Source organism: Nicotiana tabacum, chromosome 11 (assembly GCF_000715075.1).
Source record: "Nicotiana tabacum cultivar K326 chromosome 11, ASM71507v2, whole genome shotgun sequence".
Taxonomy (NCBI): Eukaryota; Viridiplantae; Streptophyta; class Magnoliopsida; order Solanales; family Solanaceae; genus Nicotiana; species Nicotiana tabacum.
In genome coordinates, this window is record NC_134090.1 from 58,363,687 (window position 1) to 58,386,832 (window position 23,146).

Here is a 23,146-nt window from a genome sequence, read left to right on the forward strand (position 1 = left end):
CTCGGGAAGACAGTTTTTAAAAGCGACAGAAATTTTGAGATCTTTCGTATACTTACGTACCAATAAATATTGCGGAGGAAAATGTTTTTAAGTCATTCAAATTATACAAGAGATAAAGTAAGCGTCTGCATCTCTGAGTGTACAATTAGTTCAGCACAATAGTCCTGATTGAGTCCAAAATTGACCTTGTTAACTTAAATCTATAAGAAGAACTTTTGACTGTCGAACAGAACAGATCCAGGTATGTATGCTAAAGCCTAAACAACTACTTAAACAGCACTCTCTCTTGTAACTAATGCTATAAAGAGCAGTCTATCCTCGAGTTTCACTTCTAAAAATCTTCAACTCCTGGCATATTACTCGCTTGACTCAGCTGTATCCTCCCTAGTCACAGAAATGCTTGATGCAGAATCATCCGCGAACTCTGGCGAGACACTCTGTTGAAGCATTGCCTTCCTCTTTCTTCTGCTCTGCCGCCATCTTCTTACCGACTCCGACACATCACTTTCTTCTCGAGCTTTCTCTTGTGGTTCTTCTGATGCTTCCACTGTTAAACTCTCATCAACGCGTGTCCTAAAGCTTGTTGCGATCACTGGAAATACGAGCGGTCTGCACCAGTTGAGTAGAATTATGAGCAGTGTAACATACATATACATAGAGGTCCAGACGGAGAATGTCCATTTCCACTTGTATGCCAAGTCTTTATACCAAGGAGGATGAGACTTCAATATGATCTCCGATTGATAAAGCTGCGGCAGGGCTAGCGTTCCAGCTCGAGGTATCATAGTTATTTTGATTGCCTCTGTTCTTGGAATACCTTCCTTATGCTTTAACATTGGAATGATCATCCTTTGTGTTTCAGCTGTAAGTCCAAGTACTAGGGGCACACTCATAATAAATTCTCGCATGAGACGGATTGGCAGGCTTCTGAATCGCAACATACATGGATGACTTGATCTTGCCATTATGATCCCCTCGGCTGATAACGCTTCTGCAACCAACTGATTAGAGAGTTATGAATACCTAAAGAATGGTGGATGTTCAATAGCTCTTTTGTTCTTTAGCAAGAGAGACAGGCAACTGAGACTTCCACATCTAATGTTAATGAAAATACAGAGTTGAAGCATTTTACAGATAATAAACATCGGAATAACTTAATTACGCGTATATGGCCTTAATACATGCCCCTAGAAGAGGAATTTAATCTTGTTAGGAATTTAACTGAATTCACTTGGCTATTGCTATTGGGAAAACGTACTCCCGATAGTATATAATTGTCTTTCACTGTTAGTGTAAGTTAACATGTGATGTGATAACAAGTTGATTATCCTTTTCACCGGGTTATCAATTATTGCCTATCATAGGAAATTTACTATTGTTAACACTGTCAATAGACTCATTGCTATTAACATAAATAAAGCTAACCAAAAATTGATGCGCATCAAGCACCTAACAATGTCCAATCACTTTGACTCCACATCCTCTAATAGAAGAGTATTTAAAAGAACAGTTAATACACTCAAGGCCTCCCTGTAATAATATCGCTATATAATAACTATTCACTAAAACAACCAAGTATTTTATGGTACTAATTTTATAATAGATGTTCTCTATAACATCACCTTGCTATAACAAGGAAAAAATCCTGAGTTTGTTACAAAGAGGTTTGACTGAATAAAGTTTCTAAATTGGACATTGATCCCTAATTTCCTTCCTATAACCAACAAAAGATAATTCATCCCCCACAACACACACACACATACCAAATGATGCAAGTCTAGTGACTCTCAATACATTGGAACCATCTTTAGTTCATCATCAAGAAACTACACATGTTTGTTTGATAGGCTATTAAGTAATATCAAGTTTGTATCCTACTCACAAATCGACTGAATGTTCATCCAATATTATACCTGGAAAACACCAATATCTCTGTTGAAATCAGATTCAGGCATCAGTAGAAACAAAGAAACATACATTGTATGCCCAACTGGCACACCAAAATTCTTCTTCTGCTTCAACATCATAAAATTATGGTTATAATTCTCCAGACCATATTCAGCAAAAGAAAAAACAGCCTTAGGATAAACATCTGCATAATCAAAATACAGCTTCTCTCTCAATACCACAGGCTCTTCCGCCCACATTCTCACTAACCCAAATCCCAGAACCCCCGACAAAATCAACAACGTTGTCAAAACCATTCCAACATAAGCAGCTCCAAGAATTCCAACACCAAATTTCTTGAGCAGTAAAGTACTTCCATGTACTACTTTTGAAGGTACTGTAGCAGCAGCATTTACAGCTACAGCTACGTTCTTTTCGGTTTCTTCAGGGCGGAGGAAGTTGAAGTCAGATACAAAAGAGAGGATATAGAAAATGGGGGAAACTAAGATAGTGGTGAAGATCTCTACTTGTAAAGATATCATTTTTGTGAACCAACTTATTGAAGATGAGTTTTGGACTGGTAAATTGTTCTTGATTTCATCATCAACATATTCTTCTTCTTCCTCAAGTTCATCTTTTTCCTCCATGGAAATGAAAAGATCAGTGGCTGTGACTAATTGTTGATACTAATGGAAATTTCCCTAATTGGTATGCATTACCAATGTCGCATTTCTTCATTTGGGATTTGGCATTTTACTTAAGGAGGTGAGTGACACAGATTTTGTGGAACAAGTCCAGGTGTGAAGTGCACAAGGAAGAAGGTGAGAGAAGTGGCAGCAAGCTTAGCTCAGGAGTTGACAAGTGTTACGGAAACAAACGCTTGTTTTTTTATGGGAAGATGAAATAATATTTGGAATTTAAGGAAAAGGAAAGGAGAAATTCAAAACTTTCTCATGAAAAAAGGAAAATGACTGCATTTGGTTAAAAAGTTATTTGAAAATTAAATAGGACCAAGATTATCACTAACAAACTTCAATTATCATATATATATATATATATATATATATATATATATATATATATATATATATATATATATATAAAGTTGGGAATAGAAAAAGTGAGGTGGCACTCTGTATACGGTCAAGGAGCTCGATTTCGAAGTCTTAAATTGGGCTATGAGTCCGAGTTCGGGCTGTCACACCCCTTTTCTACCCCTCAAAATAATAATAATATGTGTATGGGTCAAAGAGTTTTTCCAATTAAAGTGACAAAATTTGAATAGGGATTATTTTATTGTTCAGAGTCGCCACTTAGAACTGATTTTTTCGGTGTTCCAAGTCACCATTTATTTGGATCCCTAGTCAAAGGAAGGTTTGACTCTATTTTAATCGGTCCGCGAAAACAAAGTTCGGGTAAGGAATTCTGTTGACCGGGGAGAAGGTATAAGGCATTCCCCGAGTCCCGTGGTTCTAGCACGGTCGCTTTATTGACTTAATCTTGGCTTGAATTAATTTTGGATAAACTGTGATTTATATTATTTTCATGTTTTACCTATCCTCTTTTTTCTCTTGATTATTAGAGAAAATTAAAGAATATTTTTGAATAATAAGATGTCATAACCACACTACGCAAGCGAATGCGTGATCGACGAAATTTATTATTTATTCATAACGGCGCTACGCAAGCGAATCCGCAGTCATGACAGACAATTGTTAGCACGTTATTTACTTTTGAAAAATTGCTGCAATTGTGTTAGAGGAAACATTAACCCTCTTTTTTTCAGAAAATTTATTAAATGTCACTACCACGCTATGCAAGCGAATCCGTGATTATGACAAAAGATTTATAAATTAATTAAAACTATTGAATATGACATGAAATTGATGAATTAACTTATTAAAAGTTAAGTGTCACACTACACAAGTGAGTCCGTGAAGTTAAAACGCACCTACTATTTGCCTAACGTTTAAATTAATTAAAGGAAAACTAGTTAATTAAAATAGTAGAAAAATCTGATATTATTATTATTATTATTTCGAGCTTTATAGTTGGGAAAAATTATGCAAATAAATGTTGGACCAACTTTATCTATTTCAAAAGAAATGAGCCAACTTCTTGTTAGAAAAATGGGCCAGCTTGTATAGAGCTTTTGGGCTGCTGGAATTTATTATTAAAATGGGCCAAGAAATGAATTTCAATTGGCCCAATGCTATATAGTAGAAAAGGGGTAATTTTGTTGTTTAAAGGTAAATGTGCCAACTTTTATCTTTGATTCAATAAGGCCCAAAGTTGATACAATCTTAGCTCTTTACTTAGTTTGAGTTCATGACCATTAACTACATAGTCACAATTGTATAAACGCTCACTTTACAAAAATAGCCATTTTTGCAAATCCGACAAAATGGCCAGATTCACAAAGATATTATCACAGCATTCCTAAAAACATATGTTGACAGTGAAATTTCAGCAACTAAAACGAACTCATGCTATGTGTTATACACCTAAAGTCATTCATGGCATACTTAGCATTGTTACTCGGATATAATAACTTGAAAATATGCTTAAAAAAATCCATAAACGACTTACATATCCCATTCAAAAACTTACAACTCAATATTCAAGTATTATGAAGGACTATATTCACATTATCACATGCTTGATACATAACAATAACATACAAGCTCTTTTGTTGTCAAAATATTCATCACATCAAACACATTTAAATGGTGCAGCATGTTCAAGTTGTTCCCATTGCTGAAAATACGTACATTACGAGTTTTAAAGGATTACCTGGTACCAAAAGAATAAACAATAGTTCAGCAACTAAAGCAGCATAAAAACAACAACAAAACCAGCAGCAAATCCGTGTTAAAACAACCCGAAAACTTAGAGAGGGAACACAGAAACGAACTCTAAAGAGGACTTATACTTTTTTAAAAGTTTGCACTCTAAGATTCACTCCCAAAGCTCACCATTTCAGCTTACTTTTCATGTGTTCAACTACTGAATTTTGTTTTTGTTTTTGTGACAAAGCAATTAAAAAGAATGCCCCCTTGGAAGTGTGATGGAGTCCCCTCTATATATCAAAACAACCAGCTATTTCAAAAATTTAAAATCAATCTTTTTGACAGATTTTTCAACAAAATCTGCTCTTAAATTCAAAAAGCAAGACTTTCTAGTTCAAATCTTGTCAAGTATTTCAAACAAAATCTGCTCTCCACTATTCAAAGATAGACTTTATTCAAATAATGTCCAAAGGTCTACATTTTCTTACCAAACAATTTGACTTTTGAGTGTTGTACTCAAAGAGTCTTGAAGCAGTAAACAAACAACCAAACAAGTACCATATACTCTTAAGTATTTTTCATTACCTCACTTTTATCAATACAAAACTATTTTACTACTTCAACAAGTGCAAAAACAGAAAATTTAACATTTCAAACTTCAAAAACTAATGCTAAAATAATTAATAATAGACAAAAATAAAATCTGAAAATTAAAAATAAAAATAAAAAAATCAGCCATGAAAAAGAATAGTAATTTACCATTTTACACATCAAAAGGCCGAAAAAATGATGGTATGCCAAAGAGGGTGTTCCGGGAGGTCGCCGGAATTAGACCGGATTTGATCGCCGGATTTTTGGGGTAGAATTGACATCAATAGCTAGGTCTTGAGGAGCTCTATCCATTGATGCATGTATTTTGGGGTGGTAGTGGTTGGAGCTTCAAGAATTTGGACAAAAAAGTGACGGAAAAGTTTCCTAAATCTAAGATTCAAGGAGTTTGAGGGATTTTTTTAGGATTTGGTTTGGAGATATGGAAAGAGGAAGTTGTGGAGATTACGTGGTGTGAATTTGGAGGTGTTTGGAGGTGGTCCGCCGGCGGCGGCGATTTCCGGCAGGCGGCGTAGAGAGAGTGAAGAGAGAGAGAGAGAAGAGAGAAGAAGGAGAGGGAAAGAAGAGAGATGAAATAAGGGGGAAATGGGAAAATCTTTTGGGGATTTTAGGCTTTAAATACCTAGGATGAAGATCAAACTAGGACCGTTGGATTAAATCAAGAAGGGTGGATGAGATTGAATCTTGTCACTTAACCAAAACGACGTAGTTTCAAGACAAAACTACGTCGTTTTAAGCTCTTCTTGGCAGCCCCTTTTTGGACCGGGTTTGGGCTCTTTGGGCTCAAATTTTGGGCCAATTTTGGCACAATTTTAATTAAATTACACTAGCTCAAACCCCACCCCATTTATCAAACCATTACTCAACTCTTAAAACCTATACATACACAAATAAGAACAAACACACACACATACACACATACATATTATATATATATATATATAAGGCGAAATATTTTATATATATATAAGGCGAAAATTAGGCATTTACAGCTGCCCCTCTTTGCTCGAGAACATGAAGAGTTTTCGTGCAAAGACAAATAAATGCCATGGATAATTTTTTGCTCACATTCACTCTAGTGGAAGCATTTTGAAAAAGGCGGTGACTGAACCTTGCTTCTGAGGTTGCCTACATATCTTTGGCTATAAAGGAATCAGGTCAGTGTAGTTCTGGGAAAATTTGGTAGGTGGGACTACCAGACACTGGAGTTAAGACTGTTGTTGCTGCTGCTGTTGCTGTTACTCTTACCGTTACTGCTTCTTACATCAAAAGAAAAAGATAAGAGCACTACATTTGTCTGCAAACTAAGAGTACAAAAATTCCTATCCACGTGTCTTCTAGAGTCAAATCTTGACTCTTGACTTGCTCGCTTGTGTTGACCTTAGATTGGATCTTAATTCTTTTGAAGAAAGATTATGACTCAATCTCGATGGCTTGCTTTCTGGATCAGAATTTGAGAAGATGAATCTTGAGAAGCTGGGATGCTGACACATTATCAAAGCTAAACTCCGACTATCTTGTGATCGAAGGATTTCTTTCTTCTGATGAGAAACTAAAACTGCAAGCTTTAATCGTCACTTGTGCTATACGATAGAGCCTGCAAAGCCATCAAAGACAAACAAAAACGAACAAAATTTTTCCGCCCCAGTCTGGCACTAGAAAAATTCTGTGAGTTATTAGAGAAATCTGTAAATTATCTAATTTATTGAAAAGGCAGATAGAAATAGTAGTATAAACTAGTTGAACGAGATAAAATTTGGTAACGAAGGATAGTTTAACCAGGGATTGGTACCTTGTGCAACTAAAAGGAAATGTAATCATAGGCTGGTACCCTCTCTTACTGGAAGGAAATAGAATCGGGTGTTAGCATCATGTATTATCGATAAAGTGTTGAATCCCTCTAGGCGAAACGGTTTGATCTTAGTTAAACTGTATTTAAACAACCTGAGCGAAGATTACTTCTACCCGGAACTACGAACTAGATCCCCTTAGGCGAAACGGTTCTACCTAGGTTAAGCTACGTAAAACACCCTGAGCGAAGAGTACTTCTACCTGGAAACTATGAGCTGAATCCCCATAGGAGAAATGGTTCTACCTGGGTTAAGCTATGTAAAACACCCTGAGTGAAAAGTACTTCTACCCGGAAACTATGAGCTGGATCCCCCTAGGCGAAACGGTTCTACCTAAGTTAAGCTTCAGAAAACACCCTGAGCGAAGTGTACTTCTACCCGGAAACTATGAGCTGAATCCTCATAAGAGAAATGGTTCTACCCGGGTTAAGCTACGTAAAACACCCTGAGTGAAGAGTACTTCTACCCGAAAACTATGAGCTGGATCCCCCTAGGCGAAACGGTTCTACCTGAGTTAAGCTTTAGAAAACACCCTGAGTGAAGAGTACTTCTACCCGGAAACTATGAGCTGAATCCCCATAGGATAAATAGTTCTACCTGGGTTAAGCTACGTAAAACACCCTGAGTGAAGAGTACTTCTACCCGGAAACTATGAGCTGGATCCCCCTAGGCGAAATGGTTCTACCTGAGTTAAGCTTCAGAAAACACCCTGAGTGAAAAGTACTTCTACCCGAAAACTATGAGCTGGATCCCCCTAGGCGAAACGGTTCTACCTGAGTTAAGCTTCAGAAATAGGAGGTGTGAACAATAGTGATGCATGCTGAAAATAAAAGAAAAATGGAGATTTTAAGGATCTTACGTTTGGTGACATTCGTTCACTTAGGACCGACATTCTGCACTACTTTGTTCCTGCTTTAAACAAAGAAAAACTTGTGAGTTTTTAAAGTGGTGGTTGGTTTGTGGCCTTGATGCCCTGAGTAGCTTGATTCACGACCACTGTTGTCGAAGAACCGATTCTGTCAGCGTGGTACCGAGATGTTATGCCGCTCTGTATCATTTTCTAGAGACCTTGGCTTCACAATATTGCCCCCAACTGTTTCATACCCAGATTTTCGTGGTACCGCTACCCTTGTCTCTAAGGCAATGCATTTTTCTCTAAAATCAAACTCAGTTGTCTTACCCTAGTATCAATTTGTGTCTGTAGTGCTCATCAACTTTTCTCATAAAGCAGGTCTTGCTTAGGTGACCTTTTCAGCTCTTTTTTTAGACACTTTGTTTGTCTTATCGAATGAGATCAGAGATGGATTCATGCCTTCGCCAATGCCATATATGCCCCAAATTGTGCTCGACATTACGGGGAAGCTGTAGCCAGTTTTGTAGCCCTTTCTTTGATTCGATTTTGATGTAGTATTAGACCGAAGGGGACTCAAAGAAAAATTATGGGTAAAAGCAAAATAATAATTGGAAGCGAAAAAGAACTGTGCTTAAACAAAAGGTGTCCCTTTCGGGAAAAGGAATAAGGAGACTTATCTGGAGGTATGTGAATCATGACATGCATTTTGGACTGGATGCCTGATCTGTCTGAGCTTTCTAATTCTCAAAATCCGCCGCAAATGTTCATCTTGAATTTGTCTTGGTTGTGCTCATTCCGGAGAATCAAAGACCCTTATTCGGCTAGTAGCGCCCATTGCAGGTTTTCGCTAACTAACCTCTCTCATTTCTCTACTAACTTTCACCTTATGGTGCCCATATGGGTTTTCACTAATAAGACTCTCTTATTTCTCTGCTCACTATCGCCTTATAGTGCCCGTACGGGTTTTCACTGATAAGACTCTCTCATTTCTTTTTTTTTACTAAGATACTGTATGAGGGAGGTTATCCAATGCCTTTGGCATGGGGACTTCAATTATTCTTAAAAACATCGATCAGAAGTTCTTGAAAGATAAAAAGGCGAAATGAACCTTGAACTGAATTACAACTTTTGGAATCATTTTTACAGAAAAAACCGTGAAATAAAACAAACTTCTGCCCCGGTTTTGGAGTATTGGGAATATGGATTTTTTGTTCTCATGGGACCGAACCCAGGGTAAGGCTGCCTACGTATCCTTTCGAAATCAAGTCAGACGTAGTTCAATGACTTAGAGATTTGTTGTTGTTTTTTACAAGTACACAAGTTCCAAGAAGTGAGAAATAAGGAAGACAAATACGGCTCAAAAAGATTAACAAAAAGGGTGACACCTATTTGGAATAGCGAGCAAATGACAGCCTTCGCCACTTCAATCTGAGAAAATCAATGCGTGAAAATTCTACAATGGGTATATATCAGACATAATATCTTTTGACTGCATCTGCGTTAATAGTCATGTCTGGTACCCGTCCTTCTTCATCTACCAAGTTCAAGGCCCCTTTTAGTAACACTTTCTTGATGATGTAGGGTCCTTGCCAGTTCGGGGCGAACTTTCCTTTAGCTTCTACCTGGTGCGGAAGGATGCGTTTCAAAATCAGCTGGTCTACCTCAAACTGCCTTGGGCGCACTTTCTTATTGTAAGCGCGTGCCATTCTTTGTTGTTATAACTGGCCGAAACACACTGTTGCTAGCTGTTTTTCATCGATCAACATCATTTGTTCTAATCGGGTCTTGACCCGCTCAGTGTCTTCAATCTTTGATTCCACAATAATTCGGAGAGAGGGAATTTCGACTTCAGCGGGTATTACAGCTTCAGTTCCGTATACAAGCAGATACGGAGTTGCGCCAACAGATGTGCGAACAGTCGTACGGTATCCCAAAAGAGCAAAAGGCAACTTTTCATGCCATTGCCTGGAACCTTGGATCATCTTCCTAAGAATCTTCTTGATGTTCTTGTTTGCCGCTTCGACTGCTCCAATGGCTTTTGGACAGTAAGGGATAGAATGGCGATGCATGATTTTAAATTGTTCGCATACCTCCTTCATCAAATGACTATTTAGATTGGCTGCATTGTCAGTGATAATGGTCTTTGGGATACCAAAGCGACAAATGATGTTGGAGTGAACAAAGTCTACCACCGCTTTCTTGGTGACTGCTTTGAAAGTGACGGCTTCCACCCACTTTGTGAAGTAATCAATTGCAACCAAAATGAATCTATGCCCATTTGAAGTCTTTGGCTCGATCGGCCCAATAACATCCATTCCCCAAGCAACGAAAGGCCAAGGAGAGGACATGAGATGCAACTCCGAAGGAGGCGAGTGAATCAGGTCACCGTGAATCTGGCACTGGTGACATTTGCGAACAAATCTGAAGCAATCTCGCTCCATAGTAAGCCAGTAATACCCTGCCCGTAGAATCTTCTTCGCCAAAACATATCCATTCATGTGAGGTCCGCATACCCCTGAATGCACTTCACTCATGATCCTCTCTGCTTCTGTAGCATCTATGCATCTCAACAAGTTTAAATATGGGGTCCTCTTGTACAGAATTTCCCCATTCAGGAAGAAACCACTGGCGAGTCGCCTTACAGTTATTTTTGATCTCCTTTGGCATGCTCTGGATATTCTCTTGTTTTCAGGAATCGTTTTATGTCATGATACCATGGTTCACCATCTGGTTCTGTCTCGATTGTATTACAGTAACCGTGTTGATTCCGAACTTGGATTTCTAGTGGATCAATATGAGTGTTGCCTGGATAAGGGAGCATCGAGGCTAGAATAGCCAATGCATCGGCTAGCTCGTTGTGAAACCGGGGAATGAACCTGAACTTGATAGATTTGAATCTTTTGCTCAAGTCTCGCACACGTTGTCTGTATGGAATAAGTTTGATGTCTCGAGTCTCCCATTCGCCTTGGGCTTGCCTGATAAGCAAGTCAGAATCTCCCATAACTAATAGTTCATGCACATCCAGATCGATGGCCATTTTCAAACCCATGATACAAGCTTCATATTCTGCCATATTATTAGTACAGAAGAACCGAAGTCGGGCCGTTGCAGGGTAATGGTGTCCAATAGGTGAGATGAGGATTGCCCCGATCCCAACTCCTTTGATATTGACAGCCCCATCAAAATATATTTTCCATACAGGGTGATCGTGGAACCACTTCCTCTATCGAGTTGACCTCTTCGTCCGGGAAGTATGTGCTAAGTGGCATGTCCTCATTATCAACTGGATTCTCTGCCAAATGATCTGCCAAAGCCTGTGCTTTCATCGCGGTGCGAGTGACATAGACGATGTCAAACTCTATGAGTAGGATTTGCCATTTTACGAGCCTGCCAGTGGGCATTGGCTTTTGGAAGATGTACTTCAAGTGATCCATTCTGGATATGAGGTAAGTAGTGTAGGCCAAAAGATAATGCCTCAACTTTTGAGCGACCCAAGTCAAGGCACAACATGTCCTTTCTAAAAGGGAGTACTTAACCTCATAATCGGTGAACTTCTTGCTCAAATAATATATTGCCTGTTCCTTTCTGCCTGTTGCGTCATGTTGCCCTAGAACGCATCCAAAGGAATTATCCATCACTGATAGATATAAAAACAAAGGCCTACCAGGTTCAGGTAAGACCAGTACAGGGGGTTTTGATAGATAATCTTTGATCCTGTCAAAAGCCTTTTGGAAATCATCTGTCCATCTGACAGCGACATCCTTTTTCAGCAACTTAAAGATGGGCTCGCACGTGGTTGTGAGCTGAGCAATGAACCTACTGATGTAGTTCAACCTCTCGAGCAAACTCATGACCTCTTTTTTGTTCTTCGAGGGTGGCAGATATCGACTGGACTTTATCTTAGATGGATCCAATTCGATACCTCTCCGGCTGACTATAAAACCGAGGAGTTTCCCAGATGGGACCCTAAATGCACACTTGGCTGGATTAAGCTTAAGGTCATACCTACGAAGCCATTCGAAGAACTTTTTCAAATCACACACATGATCGGCTTGTGTCTTTGATTTTATGATGACATCGTCGATATATACTTCAATCTCTTTGTGCATCATGTTGTGAAAAATGGTGGTCATGGCCCTCATGTAAGTTGCCCATGTATTCTTTAAACCGAATGGCATGACCCTGTAACAATAAGTACCCCATGGCGTGGTGAAAACGGTCTTTTCTGCATCATCCTCATCCATTAGAATTTGGTGGTACCCAGCATAGCAATCCACAAAGGATTGGATCTCATGCTTTGCGCAATTATCTACAAGAATGTGGATGTTTGGAAAAGGAAAATTATCCTTTGGACGTGCTTTGTTCAGGTCCCTATAGTCGACACAAACTCTGGTTTTTCCATCCTTTTTTAGCACGGTCACAACAATTGCCACCCAGGTGGTGTATCGGATAGCTCTGACCACATTGGCGCTTAGTTGCTTCATTATTTCTTCTTTGATTTTGTCGCTCATATCTGTTTTAAATTTTCGTTGCTTTTGTTGGACTGGTGGAAAACCAGGATATGTAGGAAGCTTATGAACCACCAGATCAGCACTTAAACCCGACATATCATCGTAAGACCAAGCAAACACATCTCTGTATTCAAATAAAAGTTGAATCAAGATATCTCTGGTTTTTTGTTTAGTGTGAATGTTTATCTTCATTTCTCTAACTTCTTCAGGACTTTCGATATTAATTGTCTCAATTTCATTGAGGTTTGGCTTAGGCTTGTTTTCAAATTGTTCCAACTCTCTTTTTATTTCCTCAACAATCTCATCTTCCTCATATTCAACCTCTTGATGCGTTATTTCGATATTAGACAGCTTTTCAAGATTTGGGCATGAATTCCGCATACATGTCATGTTATTAATGCCGACATTAACAAAACTGAAATGAAAATAAAATGACAGGAATTAGGAAAAGGAAAAGATAGGAAACTTAATAGGAAACTGAACTGCATTTTATGAATTCGAAAGGATAGAAGGGTTAACATCAAAACAAAACAATCATCCTGAGATATTTGGATTACAACCCTGAAAGTAACCCAAAATACAAAAAAGAAGCTGCAAAAGCAGACTACCAAGACTCCTTCCTTGTGGGGAGAGGAGTTGTTTCCCAGTTGGTGAGCATGGTGTCTGGGTCAATTAGTTGCACATTGACACGACTAGTGCCTTCACCAGCCTGGATCATATTCACTTCAGAAAACATCTCGCTGAGGTCATGGAAATTTTTATCAATGTTTGCATGCGCCGAGGAATTTTGACCCTCTCGGAGTCGTGGCTTGACAAAAGTGTAGAAAATATGAGGGATAGGCTGTTGACCCTCTAGGAATTTTGTTTTTGTCTGCTTGTGTTGGCATGAAGCCTAAGCCAAAAGTACCCTGGTTGCCTAACGGAGCAATAGGCTCTGAAATTCCTTACAATGATGCCCCCAAACCTTTTCCTGGCTCATAACCTTTTCTTATCATAACCGTAGCCACTATTACAGATGTGGCGGAAAGACGAGGATGCAGAATGGGCTTTCCTTCCTCGACATGGTTCACAGCAACCACTTCAAAAGCCTGATAGACAATGGACTCAGACCCTTCCTTGGCCTCAATACAGGGGATTAATGGGTCTTTATAAATGGAAGACTTGTCTTCTCCGTGAACAATAATTTCTTGCCCGTCATGTTCGAATTTGAGTATCTAGTGCAAGGTGGATGGCACAGCTCGGGCTGTATGGATCCATGGCCTTCCAAGAAGAAAGTTATAAGAAGTGAGCATGTCCACTACTTGGAAAACAATCTCAAAGTCCACCGGCCCAATCGTCATGGTGAGGTTAATTTCCCTCATGGTATCTCTCGCTGAGCCATCGAAAGCCCGGATGCGAATATTGTTGGGTCGGATTCTGTCCGTATTGATCTTCATACTTTAAAAATTAGAGAGAGGGCATACATCTACACTTGATCCTTCATCAACCATGACTCTCTTTACATAATGCCCCTCACATTTGACCATCAAGTTCAAATCCCTATTGTGCCCGGCACCTTCCTCGGGAAGTTCATCATCGGTAAATGAGATTCTTTTTACCTCAAAAAATCTATTGGCCATCTTCTCTAACTGATTCACTGTGGTCTCCTACGAGATATGTGCCTCGTTCAGGACCTTGATTAGTACACGAGCATGCTCTTTGGAATGTATGAGCAGAGATAGTAGAGAGATTTGGGCAGGAGTCTTTCTTAGCTGGTCAATGATTGAGTAATCCTGAGCTTTCATTTTCTTCAAAAACTCTTCTGCCTCTACTTCAGTGACTGGCTTCTTTATTGGCAATTGGCCTCCTCTGATTTGTTTGGCCTTCATCAACTCTTCTAGAGAATAACACCTCCCCGATCGAGTCAAACCTCCAGTTTTCCCCACTTCCTCTATGATTTCCTTGCCTTTGCAGGTCATCACAGTTTTGTTGTAGTTCCAAGGAACAATTTTTGTGTTTGTCACATGGGGTTGCACGATAGGTTTGATTATGATCGGCTTTGTTATGCCATTCGTACCGCCCTGATTCTGCCTTATGATGGAGTGGCCTCCAAGGACATACAACCTTGGGCTTGGAACATTGGAGTAAACCTCTAACATCGAGACCTTGGGCACAAATAAAGTTACCTTTTCTAAGTTCGGTGCGCCTTTCACAATCAACGGCACATCTCGGCTTGGTCTTACTTCTAGACTTGTTCCTTCTTGAATTGCTCCCACTATCATTTCTGTTTGGTCGACCGTCTTGTATTCCTGATCTTGGCTAATCATTCCCACGAAATGAACATCATTGTGTTCCGGCAACGGTTGTTTGTCACATTAGGAGGGTCCTCGCCATTCGTTACTACAATTAATTTTTCAGAAATGAGTCTTTCTATGGCTCCTTTCAGAGTCCAACAGTCATCGGTGCTATGCCCCGGGGCACCTGAATGATATTCACAACTAGCATTTGCTTGAAATCCATGTGAATTCGGATGCATGTGGTGGGGAGCAATGGGTCCAATCACGCCCATTTGCTTCAGCTTCTGGAATAGACTAGAGTATGATTCAGCCAATGGAGTGAATTTTTCTGCCGGCCTCTGCTCTCGACCATAATCCTGCCTGGGACGAGCATTATAGGGTGCCCAAAATTTTTGTTGCTGAGGTCGGGGGCCCCTTGGAGCTGGTGCCCGTACCTGCTAATTGGGAGGCCGAGCATATGATTGAGCATTGAACACTGTATATTGTGGTGGGCCCACAGAGTATTGAGGAATTGGCGGGGGATAGTAATGTTGAGGGTAGCTGGATCGCCCCTGCTGAACTTGCACGTAAGGGTGCGATGCCCCTCTTTGAACTTCCCTAGATCCCGAGGTCATCGTAGAACCTTCATCTCTCTTTTTCCTATTTGCAAAACTTCCCGACCCATTTTGGATCGCTTGGGTGGTGGCTTTGAGAGCAGCCTGACTTACAATTATGCCAGTCTTTAGGCCATTTTCGACCATTTCCCCTATCTTGATTGCTTCAGCAAAAGGCCTACCCATTGCAGACATCATGTTTTGGAAATAATCAGGCTCTTGAGCCTCCAAAAAGACAGTGATCAACTCATGATTATCCATGTGCAGCTTAACTCTGGCCGCTTGCTCCCTCCACTTGATGGCGTACTCCCTAAAGCTTTCCGTCGGCTTTTTCCTCATATTGGATAGGGAATTGTGGTCTGGTGTAATATCAATGTTGTATTGGAATTGCTTGACGAAGGCCTGGGCCATGTCATCCCAAACATGCTAGTGAGAGATGTCTTGGTCAATAAACCATTCGGAAGCTACCCCCACAAGGCTTTCCCCAAAGTAAGCCATCAGCAGCTCTTCCTTTCCTCCTGCACCCCTCAGCTGGTTGCAGTACCTTTTCAAGTGGGCGATAGGGTCGCCGTGTCCATCATATTTCTCAAATTTTGGGGTTTTGAACCCTCGTGGAAAATGGATATAAGGGAACATGTATAGATCACTGTATGAAACACTTTTGTGACCACCTAGTCCCTGTATGTTCTTTATATTCTGTTCAAGACTTTTCATTTTCCTGGCCATCTCATCTGGCTCAATCGTCGTGGCAGGCATTTCATTTTCCACTGATGATTCATATTGAGGAGTCTGATTGTATGGATCCGAGACCCCAAAAGCCATATTCGGAGAATAGTATTGTCCATCATAAGCATGAGATGGTGTCTCATTATTTGGCCTCATCACAGGAGGTGGTGGCGGGATTGTATATACCGGTACGCTAGACACGACGAGAGGGGTGTTCCTGACCGGTGCGACTGGAGGTCGCATATTAGAGGTACTGGGGGCAGCATGAAGGCTGTAGTTCGGTACATACCCTGGTGGTAGAATGAGGTCGCTCGTTGCATGGAGCGGTGGTTGAGTAGCCTGGGGTATGGTGTAAGTTCCCTCTAAGGGACCCTGGGGTGGAGGTCGACCGGAAACCCAAGCTTGATATACATCTGACAGTTGTTGTCTCAATTTTCTTATCTCCTCAGACTCTTGCTCAACTGACTGACCCTGCGGATTGTCACTGACCAACTTGATTTCATCACTGTTATCCATTACTACTGGTCCCTTAGATCTTGTGAAGTAATGATGTGCTGCCAGATTTACCACAAACCAACCACCTTAAACTTACTGGTTTAAGAGACAACAAATGTGTTAGGGTTAGGCATTTTATAGATATGAATTACACGTAATATGTCATGCTCCTAACATCGCTACCATTTCTAAAATGCTTTTGGAAGGCTTCAATGTTTCATTCCGGCCTATCAGCTTGTTGCTTATTGACACTGTTATTTCCTTCTTCTTCTTTTTTCTTCTTTTTTTTATTATTTTTTTTCACTCGCCTTATTTGATCCCTTACTTTAGAGCCATTTTAAAATGAATACTTGATCGAGCCTTTTGTGGGTTGCCTACGTATCATGTTGCTGCATGAATCAGATCATTACGTAGTTCAGATATGCAAGACACTTGATTTTTTTTTTTTTACAAAACAAACATCAAAAACTTTTTCATTGATTTTCGATATAATATTTTGATACAAGACTCAAAAATCAAGAGTTACATAAAGATAAATGAGACCAAACCTGACTCAAATAGTCTTTTTAGAATAAAAGTCAAAACAACACCAAAAAACTCTTATAGACTTAGAAACAACAAAAGCATAATGAAAAGGACTGATAACTAAAAGAAGACTTTGATCTCTGCAGTAGAATCCACCAGCATTACTGTAATCAAGGCTCTTGTTCCTGCGGCTGACCCCCAACATTACGGTATATCCTTTCCAAGTCTGCAGATATATGATGAGCAACGTTCAATGATACTTCTGCAAACCGCTCGAGCGTCATGCCCTGACAACTCCTGCATGCTCTTGAGGTATATGTGGCTACCTCAAGGATCTTTCCCTTAATGTATTCCTGAGCCACATGCAGCTCTTGATTCTGCCGACCACGGGTCTCAGCTAGATCCAGCACATCACGCTTGCGGTCCAAGGCCATATCTTTCTAGCGCCAAACTTCTAGTGACTCCGCTTCTAATTGATTGATCACCTTTTGGTAGTGGTGTCTTTCTATTTCAAACTCCGCAATCTGGCTCTCTTTGCTTGACTCAACTCCCCCTATCTGATCCCCCAGACCTTGGAAATGGAGCGAAACCTCTACGTTCATGATCACGGACTACCCTGAACTGGGCTTCTTTCTCTTCTTGTTGCTGAGCGGTTGTGACTATGTTTTTCTTTCAAATTTGGGCTTTGAGTGCTTGCTTCTCTCGTGCCCACTGAGCCGTTTCCCGCTCAAAATCAGCTTGTTGTACGTCAATGGCTGTCTCCAGAATGCCCTTATCTTCTTGTAAAGTGTCAATACGAGATTGGAACTCTTGCATCACTTCCCTTCTGGTTTCTCTAACTCTGACCTCGATCTCTCTCTCCCAATCATTTGCGTACCGTATGGATCTCTCTGTCCTTTGCTCGGGGATAGCCTGGTTGTGAAACCACTCAAGGTATGCGAGGCTTACCTCCCCACGTTCATGATCAGCTACCATCTCGTCTAAATCGGAAAATCGACTACCAAACCAAATCTTCTGTGCATATGACTCCCTTGGAGGTTCCTCTCCCTTGAATTCCCACATGAACGGGCGCATGTCCTTAATCGGGGGCCTCTTTTGCCCTCTCCCTAACTGGCGTATGACGCTTAAAGGTGCGTAGGGTTGGAAACCCCTAAAACCCATGAGTATGAAGAATGGGCGATATGTCGACATATGCATGACCCTAGAAGAAGGGAACCAATAATAGTTCCAAGTGATTTTATCAGCACTCAATGAACCAAATAATGTCCGCCAAGCCCTCACCCCCTCTGGAAGATTACAACTCGCAGCTCTGTCTGGGTGACATCCAATGTAATTCAGCCAATCATCATTGAAATTTACTACTATTGGATGATGATAAAGGTGCTTTATGAACCACATCTGCAGCAGAATGTTGCATCCCTCAAAGTAATCTTCACCTTCTTGACAATGGGTCAAAGCTCGAAAAATATCTCCCAAAATCATGGGAAGAAATACGAGACTACCGCAACCAATCGAATTCTGATGCGCCCACCACGCTCCGGAAAGACCATGATCCCTAGAAATGATATCATGAACGCGAAGATTCTCAACTCCCTCCAAGCGTCGTAACTCAACTGGTTGACAAATTTTGTGCCCGAGAAGTTCTCAAACCCTTTCTCATCCCAAAATCTGTTATAAAAATATTCCGATGGAACCCAACCTTCGTTTAAGCAAACCATTGGAATTCGATGGCATAACTTCTTTAAAAAGTTGTTCACACCAACTTTTCTCGGAGCAGCAGGCCTTTTCCCACGAAGGTCTCTCCCCAATCCGGTGAACCTACCTAATTCTTCCAATGTGGGTGTCATTTCACAATCTTTGAACCTGAAGACATTGTTCGCGGGGTCCCAAAAACCTACTAGAGCCTCAATTAAATCTCTGTTAGGCTTAATTCCCATGAGGTTGGTGAGGAACTTGAGGTACTTAAATACTCGATTCCATTCCTATGTAGCAAAACTAGCCCACCAATTACAGAGACTACTCGGGGTCTTATCTCTGATCAAGAACATAGGGGGTGTCTTGTCCCTTACCCTTTTTTGACTGCTTCTTTGGGGAGAACTCATAGTGATCCTAAGAATAAGATAAAAAAAGGGTTAGGACTTACCTAAACTATATGCAAATTATGATCATTCATTATTTTATTTTATTTTCTGGTCAATTTAGGACTCGATCTATTTTTTTTAATTACAACATATATTTTGAAATTACCGGACACAAAAGTTGAGATGATAAAAGCGAAAAAATGGCTATTATTACAAAAATGACCCTTTAATACTTCCATAGAAGGCATAAAGGATGTCTCGGAAAAAACAACCAAACACATGAACAAAACAATAAAAATAGACAAAATAATAATAAAAAAACTATTTTTACGCAAATGACCCTTTGCAATATGAGTATAACCAGATAAAAATAGCTACTTTTTGCAAAAACAATCTTTCCGGAAAGGTTTAAAGTTGCTTCGACAAAAATGGTCAGACATAAGGGCAAAATGGTAAAATGTGAATAAATATGGATAAAGTAACTATTTTTAGAAAAATGGCCCTTCAGCACTTCCCAGGAAGATTTTAAGGTTGTCTTGGCAAAACAGCTGGAACATGAGGGCCAGACAGTAAAAGGTGACCAAAATAGGCTTTTTTTTTTGAAAATTTTATGCTCCCTTTTTTTTTGAAACATGTGGGATGAACCCAATGGAGGTTGCCTACGTATCTCACATCCGGTGAGAATCAAACCCGCGTAGTTCAGTTGTCACGACCCGATCCCCGAACCCGGTCGTGATGGCGCCTCTCGTGAAGACAAGGCCAGCCAGACCAAAACGGAACACCTCTTTTAAACATTTAATCATCATAAACAGTAATAACATATAATATAATGCTCATAAATTGCGGAATTTAACGATAATAACAGCAGGAACCATCCCGACAGAGCCCAAACCGGGGTGTCACAAGTCATGAGCTACTACAGAATCTACTATAGGTCTACAAAGTACGGAATCCGATACAACAGTTTGAAGAAAACATAAATGATAGAGGATAAGAGAGTCAAGGGGTTGCGGACGTCAACAACTACCTCGTAACTCTAAATCACTGCCTAGCCTGGAAGGAATCAGCGCTCAGGTGCGAACTCTGCTATACCTGAATCTGCACACATGGTGCAGAGAGTAATGTGAGTACTCCGACTTAGTGAGTAATAATTACAAATAATAGCTGAAAGTATGAAAACACGTAAATGCACAAAGCAATTCCATATCAAGCAGTAAAATCACTTAAAGCAGTAAATCATTGAAGAAATCAAATGATATTCCTTTTTAAAACAAGTAAAATAGGTAATTTAACAGGTAATTAACAAGTAGAAATCCGCCCCTCGGGCACAGTATAAATCGCTCAGCATAGTATCAGCCCCTCGGGCTTACTCTCAGTACAGTATCAGCCCCTCGGGCTACCTCACAATCACTCAGCATAATGGTCAGCCATTATTACCTGACCAACTTTCATCAAACAGTGTCATTGTTACCACTGTTTCAAATCACATGGGTACCCGCGCTCACTGTGGGTGTGCAGACTCCGGAGGGGCCCCTTACGGCCCAAGCGCTATATCAAGCCACCTCGTGGCATCATCACTTAGCATATCCTCACATCACTCAAGCCACCGCATGGCATAAATAGTATCTCAGGCCCTCAGCCTCATATCACTCAGCATATCCTCACATATGGCCCTCGGCCTCACTCAGTCCAGAAATCATCATAAGCCCCTTGGGCATTAGTAAAACAGTAGTTCTCAGCCCAAAACATGATGTAGAAATATCATTTAAGTTTCAAATCCGAGTAAAAGTGGCTGAGTTTGTAAAACAGTAGATATCAACAGGATTGAGTTCAAATAATAAGTCAAGTAGTGAGGAAACAGTGAAAAAATCCCCGAAGGGTCCAAATAGTTGGCACGACGCCCAAATATGGCAATCAGCCCAAATCATGATGGTAACAAATGAATTTCAGTCAAATATTCGGTAAAATCATCAATCGGGATGGACCAAATCACAATCCCCAGTAGTGAAGACCCCACGCTCATCATCCAGCGCGTATCTTGCCTCAATATAGCACTACGATGTGCAATCCAGGGTTTCAAACCCTCAGAACATCATTTACAATCATTACTCACCTCGAACTGGCTAATTCTCATGCTCACGACGCCTTTTCCCCTTGAATTGACCTCCACGTACATCGAATCTATCCAAAATCAGAACGAATACGTCACAATATGCTAAGGGAACAAAGCCCAAGCGAAAATATTCGAAAAATATCAAAAATCTCGAAATTAACAAAACCCGAGCCCCGGGCCCACGTCTCGGAATCGGGTAAAATTTACATTTTCAGAATCCTCATACCCTCACGAGTCTAACCATACCAAAATTATCCAATTCCGATACCATTTGGTCCTTCAAATCATCATTTTACATTTTTGAAAGGTTCCACAATTTTCTTCCCAAATTCCATCTCAAATCACGAATTAAATGATGAATTCAGTGATAGATTCATGTACTCTAACCAAATCTGAGTTAGAATCACTTACCCCGACCAATTTCTTGAAAAACCTTCGAAAAATCGCCAAAATCCGAGCTCTTTAGGTCAAAATATCAAAAAAAACCCAAAACCTCGTATTTATAGAGTACCCCTCGGATTCCGACACCGCTGACCGCACAAAAATGACCGCGGTCCGCGCAAAACCAGCGGGGTCCGCGCAAAAACGACCGCGGCCGCACAGGTCTTGCTCTGCAGGGACAAGATTTAGTATTTTGGTCATAACTTTCGCTACAGATGTCCAAATTGTGATATCTTTACCTTTCTGGAAACTAGACACGCAGGGCTACAACTTTTGTTTTTGAATCACCTCAAAATTCCTTCTGGATCAAAAGATATGAGCTTCTGGAGTAGGACCAACAACCTGCAGTCTTCACGACCGCGGCCACTTTGACGTGGCCAGCACTAGGCCAGCGCGCCCAGCGCGAAAAGGAGTGCGGTCCGCGCCAAAACTGCCGCTCCCTCCATTTTTCTAAGTTCCGGGGTGTCCATACTCGCTCAAAACTCACCCGAAACACACCCGAGGTCCCCGGGACCTCAACCAAAAGCACCAACGCATCCTAAACATTATTCAACCTCGTTCCAATCATCAAAACACCTCGACTAACACCAAAATCATCAAATCACATCGAATTCAAGCCTATGAATCTCAAGAACTTCCAAATTCCATTTTTTATCAAAAACCCAACCAAACCACGTCCGAATGACCTCAAATTTTGCAGACAAGTCCAAAATGACATAACGAAGCTACAGAAACTCTCGGAATTCCATTCCGACCCTTGGATCAAAATCTCACCTATCAATCGGAATTCGCCAAAATACTAACTTCGCCAATTCAAGCCTTATTCTACACCGTACCTCCAAAACCACTTCCGATCACTCTCCTAAGTCACAAATCGCCTCCCGAAGCTAACCGAACCATCGGAACTTACATTCGAACCCTCTAACACATAAGTCAATATTTGTTTGACTTTTCCAACTTAAGCCTTCTTAAAAGAGACTAAGTGTCTCATTTCTTACCAAATCCTCTCCGAACTCGAACTAATAATCTCGATCCCATAAAACACGGATAACGAAGTGTAAAGAAGCTGAAATGGGGGAAATGGAACGGTAACTCATGAGACGACTAGCCGAGTCGTCACATCAGTAAAATAGGGTACTCTCCCCTTTTGTTTTTTAATGAAAATTAATCTTTACAACTCACACTAGACTACTACAATATATATTTAGAAAAGGTTTATTTGCACTAAACTAGGAGAACTATTCTCTTTTTTTCATTTTTAATAATTACACTAATTTTTTTTTTAAAACCGGTCGACAATGCAAGTAAGCCTTCCAAATGATGTATCAAGTAGAACATACGTGAACATGTTGGTCTCAAAGAGGATACCTGTCTTATACGGACCCGGCCCCTGTGCC

The 23,146-nt window shown here is 40.5% G+C and overlaps 1 protein-coding gene across 1 annotated transcript; it reads right to left on the reverse strand.

Moving 5' to 3' along the window:
• Nucleotides 1–47: 47 nt before the first annotated feature.
• Nucleotides 48–2,667, reverse strand: LOC107828835 (seipin-1-like). Its single transcript, XM_016656211.2, has 2 exons — nucleotides 1,914–2,667; nucleotides 48–1,001 (listed from the first exon to the last, which is right to left on the reverse strand). Exons 1-2 carry the CDS (start codon nucleotides 2,532–2,534, stop codon nucleotides 357–359), a joined length of 1,266 nt encoding a protein of 421 aa, XP_016511697.1. The 5' UTR covers nucleotides 2,535–2,667; the 3' UTR covers nucleotides 48–356.
• Between the last annotated feature and the right edge of the window lie 20,479 nt (nucleotides 2,668–23,146).

Bases quoted from the DNA above. Each gene is read 5' to 3' on its own strand.
- LOC107828835 (XM_016656211.2), bottom strand. From the start codon at position 2,534: ATGGAGGAAAAAGATGAACTTGAGGAAGAAGAAGAATATGTTGATGAT. The intron at 1,002-1,913 runs GTATAATATTGG...CTCTCTAATCAG, and splicing joins GAGATATTGGTGTTTTCCAG to TTGGTTGCAGAAGCGTTATC.